The sequence below is a fragment of the Hypanus sabinus genome, chromosome 23 (assembly GCF_030144855.1).
Source record: "Hypanus sabinus isolate sHypSab1 chromosome 23, sHypSab1.hap1, whole genome shotgun sequence".
In the NCBI taxonomy this organism is placed as follows: Eukaryota; Metazoa; Chordata; class Chondrichthyes; order Myliobatiformes; family Dasyatidae; genus Hypanus; species Hypanus sabinus.
In genome coordinates, this window is record NC_082728.1 from 45,567,020 (window position 1) to 45,573,435 (window position 6,416).

Genomic DNA, 6,416 nt, shown 5'->3' on the forward strand with positions numbered 1-6,416 from the left:
ATATGAAAAGTATCTTTTCCACAGAATGATTATTAAGTTTTCCAGGTTGAACTGGACCACAGTGGAAATATAGAACACCCTTCCTGTGCCGATGATACATTTTCTTTCCAGAATGAACTTGTCATGGCTCAATTTCCTATGCATTGTTCCTTTAGGGTTCTACCCAGAGAAATAAATCTACAATACTCTGAAGTACAATGGTAAATGGATATCTCAGCCCACCACACCTACGTTCCACACCTTTCTCCATAACAGCACAATTGTAGTGCTCCTTCTGAGAAAGCCCCAAGCCTGTGCAGGGAACTTGATTCTGGCAAGTTCATACGTTTTTGTTAATTGAGATAGAGAGCAGGATAGGCCGTTCCTGCCCTTTAAGCCACACCATGCAGCAATCCCCAATTTATTCCGAGCCTAATCACGGGACAAATTACAATATCCAATTAATCTACTAATTGGTAAGTCCTTGGACTGTGGGAGGAAATCAGAGCACCTAGAGGAACCCCATGCATTCACAGGGAGAATGTACAAATTCCTACAGGTAGCAGCAGGAATTGACCTTGGGTTGCCTGCTCTGTAAAACATTGTGCTGACTACTACACTACTGTGCTGCTCCTTAATTTACCTCAACATTCCTCCACTTCACACCTCTCCTTCACAGCATACAAGGGAAATATTTTCACTCCATACAAGACTGATCCAGGGGCATCTACTGCCTCAGGCTTCTGTGACACAATGGTTTCTTAAGCCACAGTTTTCTGAATAATCATGCAACTTGCTTTACTAAAAGTCTTCTCCAGTTCTTCTGTCCACTTGCATTGCCTTTCCATGCTTAGTCTTGGAGTGAATGCTCACATTAAAGCACCATCAATTCCTTCTTCAGCCAAATAGGCAATATATAGGTGAGACCACGCTAAAGGCTGCCACAGCTGAGAAGGGGCCAGACATCTGGCAAGAGAGACTTGACAGTTTGGAGTCAGCCACAGTTGTCTTATCCTCCTACTTCTTATTTGTGATTAATGCCTTCTGAATTGCTCTGAGAAACTCCAGCAATTGCACTTCAGCCATTGTTCCTGCTAGTGTCCCTATCCAATCACATTTGGCCAGCTCCTCTCTCACGCCTCTGTAATTCCTTTACTCCACTGTAATACTTCTGACTTTATCTTCTCCCTTTCAAACTGCAGGGTGAACTCTATCATATTATGATCATTGCCTCCTAAGGGTTCCTTTACCTCAAACTCCCAAATCAAATCTGGTACATTACACAATACTCAATCCAGAATTGCCTTTTCCCAAGGGGGCTCAGCAGAAATTGCTCTAAAAAGCCATCTCATAGGCTTTCTACAAATTCCATCTCTTGGCATCCAGCGCCAACCTGATTTTCCCACTATTAAAAGCCCCCCATGACTATTCTGAAATTACCCTTTTTACAAGCCTTTTCTCTCTCCTGTCAAAAATTGTACCTCACATCTGACAGCTGCTCAGAGGCCTGTATATACTCCCATCAGGGTCTTTTTACACTTGCAGTTTTCATAACTCTACCCACAAAGTTTCTACATCTTCTGATCCTATGCTACTACTTTCAAAGGATCTCATTTTATTTCTTACCAACACATCCACCCCCCATCCTTCCTCAGAATCTCATTACATACTTGTACACCAAATACCCCATCCTCAACCCTATCACTCTGCTTCCCATCCCCCTGCCAAATTAGTTATACCCTCCCAAAAAGCTCTAGCAAACCTCCCCACAAGGATATCGGTACTCCTCGGGTTCGGACGTATACCGTCCTTTTTGTACATGTCATAGAGATCACAATGATCCAGGGAATTCTGAAACCCTGCCCCATGCACCAATTTCTCAGCCACTCATTCATCTGCAAAATAATTCTACTCTTACCCACACTAGCACGTGGCACAGACAGTAATCTAGTGATTACTACCCTCAAGGTCTCGCTTTTAATTTTCTACCTACCTCCCTATATTCTCTCTTTAGGACCTCCTCCCTTTCCCTGCCCATGTCATTGGTACCAATATGCACCATGACTTTCGGCTGCTCGCTTATTCCCTTTAGAATGCTGTGGACCTGGAGGCAACATACCATCCATGTATCTCTTTCACACCCACAATATCTCCTGCCTGCTCCTCTAACTGTAGAATCCCTATCACTACTGCACTCTTTTTCTTCCTCCTCCCCTTATGAGCAATAGAGTCAGACTCAGAGGCTGTGACTTTCCTCTGCTCCACCCCAACTCCACCAAAATGCCTTTTGTTGAGGGGAATGGCAATAAGGGCTCCTCTGCACTAGCTGCCTATCTTTCTCCCCCTCCTGATGTTCACCCAGTTACCTGTGTCCTGCATCTTGCATATAATAACTACCTCCCTGTAGGTCCTGTTGATCAACCCCTTAGCCTCCCGAATGATCCAGAGTTCATCCAGTTCCAGCTCCAACTCCTGAACATGGTCTGAAAGAAGCTGTAGCTGGATGCACTACTAGAAGGTGTGGTCATCAGGGACGCTGGAGGTCCTCCTACCTTCCCACATCCCACAGGAGGAGCATTGCACTAGCCTGCCTGGCCCCCAACTGTACAACCCAACTGTACCTGCTCTAACTGTACAAGATGAAACATATATAATATATAACAATTACAGCACGGAATCAGGCCATCTTGGCCCTTCTAGTCCTTGCAGAATGCTTACTCTCACCTAGTCCTACTGACCCGCACTCAGCCCATAACCCTCCATTCCTTTCCTGTCCATATACCTATCCAATTTTACTTTAAATGACAATACCGAACCTGCCTCTACCACTTCTACTGGAAGCTCGTTCCACACAGCTACCACTCTCTGAGTGAAGAAATTCCCCCTCGCGTTACCCTTAAACTTTTGCCCTCTAACTCTCAACTCATGTCCTCTTGTTTGAATCTCCCCTACTCTCAATGGAAAAAGCCTGTCCACGTCAACTCTATCTATCCCCCTCATAATTTTAAATACCTCCATCAAGTCCCCCCTCAACCTTCTACGAAAGAAAAAAAAGTAAAAAATTAACAAAAAAAAATCTACCTACAGCCTTCACCCCTCCTTGCCGAAGCATCTACGAGCCAAAGCCCGAGCTCCTCACTCTAACATTGATCCCCTCACATAATGACTGTTCGACTTAAACCTATTTTCTTTATATTGGACCTTGCCAAGTATCTAATTATGTAAATTCCAACATCTCCTCAGGAAATGTGGCACGCAAAATGTTCTAACTGCTCCTGCTACACAACCCAACATCTCAGGAACTGTGATGTGCATAACCTTCAGTCTTTTCACTGTGGCCACCCTTGTGGTCTTTTGAGGTATCACCATCATGTTGAATGGGATGAACTCAAAACTGATATAACAGTTCAAAAGAAGGCATCCTGAAGTACTGTAGGCCATCAGTAACACCAGGAAAGTAATATATCACAATCTGTAAATTCATACTCTGGCACATTCCACACTCTGCCATTACTATCAAATCAGGGAATCAATCTTGGTTCATTGAGAAGTACATCAGAATAAAGTGTCAGCCTAGTAAAGCAACATAACCAACAAGTGATAGGTAAAAAATAAGCATTCCCTCAAACATCCAATTAAATCAAAGCTCTACAACCCTGTCACATTCAGCCATGACTAAAAGAGGGCAATGGAGTTTTCAAAAACATCCCCTTCTTCAGTGATGGCACAGAAGACCAAAAAACAAGATTATAACATTTATTACCTCTTCAGGTACACTATTGCATTTTCCAATATTTTTTAGTTTTGTTCTTCATCTCATTCCATTTACTCTGCAAGATATGAAGAAAAAGCAGAGTATTGGATAGAGGATCATTCGATTTGTGGAAGATGTGCTCCTAATCTAGCCATTTGTTATTAAGTATGTTATTAATGAAGCTTGCACCAAGCATCAAAGAGCCTTTGTAAAACTTGTCTCATGGTGTTGGTGTGTGATAGTTGTTTGTAACTGTTGGGAGTTAATTATCTCACCTCTGGGCAGACTCCTCAGCCCAAACATATTTAACTGCTTCACCAATGATTTAGGTTCCATTTTAGAACGTACAGAACCTGACACTGAAATCTATTCACAACTCCTCAGATAATGATGTTGTCAAACTAAGTGTAGTAAGACCTGGGTAACATTTGGATACAGCTTAGTAAATGCAATAACCATGTTAACAGAAGTAGTCTCCATGAAATTCAATGGCATTGCCAAGTCCCCCTAAGTTAAAATAGATACATCAATGCAGTGGACATTAGTTTGGTCTGAGGACCAGAATCCTGGAGGGATGACCCAAAGTTCAAAGTACATTTATTATCAAATTATGTATACTATATACAACCTTGTGATTCATCTCCTTACAGGCAGCCACAGAACAAAGAAACCTAATAGAACCCATTAAAAACGATAAGACTGTCAAACACCCAATGTGCAGGAAAAAAAGCAAATTGTGCAAACATACAAGTAAGCAAATAACATTCAGAGCTGAAGTTCACAAAAGTGAGATATGATTAGCTGCTGATTCAGGAGTCTGTTAGTTGCAGGCTACATCCTCAGTTCAGCACAAATATAAGTAAAACTCATGGAGCTGCAAGTCCCCATCCCAGCCCAACACATTGACCTTCTCAGTCTCATCCTGTGATTGAGTTGTCCAAACTTCACCACCTAATCCACCACAATTTCCATCATCTACAACATTAGAAACTCAACATTATTTAGGACGAAGCAAACCAATTTGCTACCTAAAACTGTACTCCAAATATTCTTCTCATCCAAAACATAACGTGGCTGCTCTGTGCACCATCCACTGATTGTTTCATTGATATTGTCACCAAAATCAACAGCCAAGGAGGATATGTGCAGAAAAGTGATTGGTGTGCCACCAGAACCAACAGGTTTCCCTGAGCTGCTAAACTGACCTGGAAACATAGGGCTGTGTCTACATCATCACTTGATGCAAATCCCAGAGCTTCCTGCCCCACTGCACTATGGGAACACCATCATCACTCGGACAGAGATTTGGATGGAGAAATTTGAGAAGATCCTGTACTAATAACAATCTCAGACTGTTCCCTGAATTTCGGTAGAACAAAAATTGCAACTGCGGCACAAATCTCCAAATGTTGGCGAGTGTGTTAAGAGACATTATCCTGCAGCACAGATTTTAAATCAAAATACCTCCCCCCTTTCAGTTGGTTGGAAACTAATCCATGTCAGCACATGAGGAGCAAAACAATTTCTCTGGAATCCAGGCTGACATTGATTTCAAGCAGTGACAATAAACACATTATCGGTTTTATTCTTACATTGCCTGTTATTGGATCTAGTTACAGCAGTTCAGAAGTTGGACATAAGACATTCTGAGAACATGCAAATAGGAGTGTTTTTCTGTTTAGTACAGTGTAGATGGACACTCGGGCTTTTTGCAACCTTGTGATACTGTTTCTGTTTTTCTTTCCCTTTAACCTTACTTCAGCTTTTCAAAAAAAACCCAACATATTTTATTAAACCTATTCAGGCATATTAAGCATAATCACTTTCACTAAACAACCACCACAAAATAGCATGGTGGCAATTTTAATTGTAATCTAAGTATGTATTTTTAAATATAATATTGCTTTAACAAGACTCAGTCACTGCATATGTAAAGCACAATAAAAATCCTATATCATTTCTAGATAAACCTGGTAACATCACTGACATAAATGAGTCCTCAGCACATGCACTAAGAGAGTTAATACAAGAGGCAGAGTGACATTAAAATTAGAAGACATCGCCATTGTAAACTGATTAAACATATGTCTTTATAATTATGCAAAGACTGACAGCTTCAAAAATGAGGAAGAGGATAGCATTTATGTCTTACATGTGCTAGAGGCTTGACTTGAACACTAACAGTTGGACGATACTGATGAAAATCTGTTTGGATCACACAAACTTTCTTCTCCATCCTTCCAGTAAACAGCCTCTCATCCCGCCATCACTTAGCCACAAGGAGGAATTGTGCGAGACCAGCATAACCAGCCTGGTGTTATCTGACCCTTCGGAAGCGAGAGATAGAGATAAAAAGATAAAAAGAGAAGGGGGGAGGGAGGGATCGAGAGCACGCGAGAGAGAGAGAGAGAGAGAGAGAGAGAGAGAGAGAGAGAGAGAGAGAGAGAGAGAGAGAGAGATGGGGGGTGGGTGGAGGAGAGAATCGCTGACTAAAGGATAGTTTTAGCTAAGCCCTGACGCCAAATGTGTGCAGAAAACATTCCCCTGCTTTATAGTTTAAAGAAAACCCCGCCTGCAAGGAACTATCCGGCCCAGGCGTTCAATTACTCTCTTATCTGATCAATAAACATCAGTAGTATTAGATCTGCAGTAAGGCAGGCGGTTGCAGTCACACCAACATTTC

The 6,416-nt window shown here is 42.0% G+C and overlaps 1 protein-coding gene across 2 annotated transcripts in view; it reads right to left on the minus strand.

Moving 5' to 3' along the window:
* LOC132380171 (myosin-16) overlaps positions 1-6,004 on the minus strand; it is a 310,593-nt gene extending 304,589 nt beyond the window's left edge. The window contains exon 1 of one of the 2 annotated variants that reach the window (XM_059948830.1): positions 5,886-6,004. In XM_059948830.1, coding sequence (XP_059804813.1) covers positions 5,886-5,969 — 84 coding nt within the window. In that variant the 5' untranslated portion in view covers positions 5,970-6,004. The remainder of the gene's footprint in view (positions 1-5,885) is intronic. The other variant, XM_059948832.1, reaches the window with a different exon arrangement.
* Between the last annotated feature and the right edge of the window lie 412 nt (positions 6,005-6,416).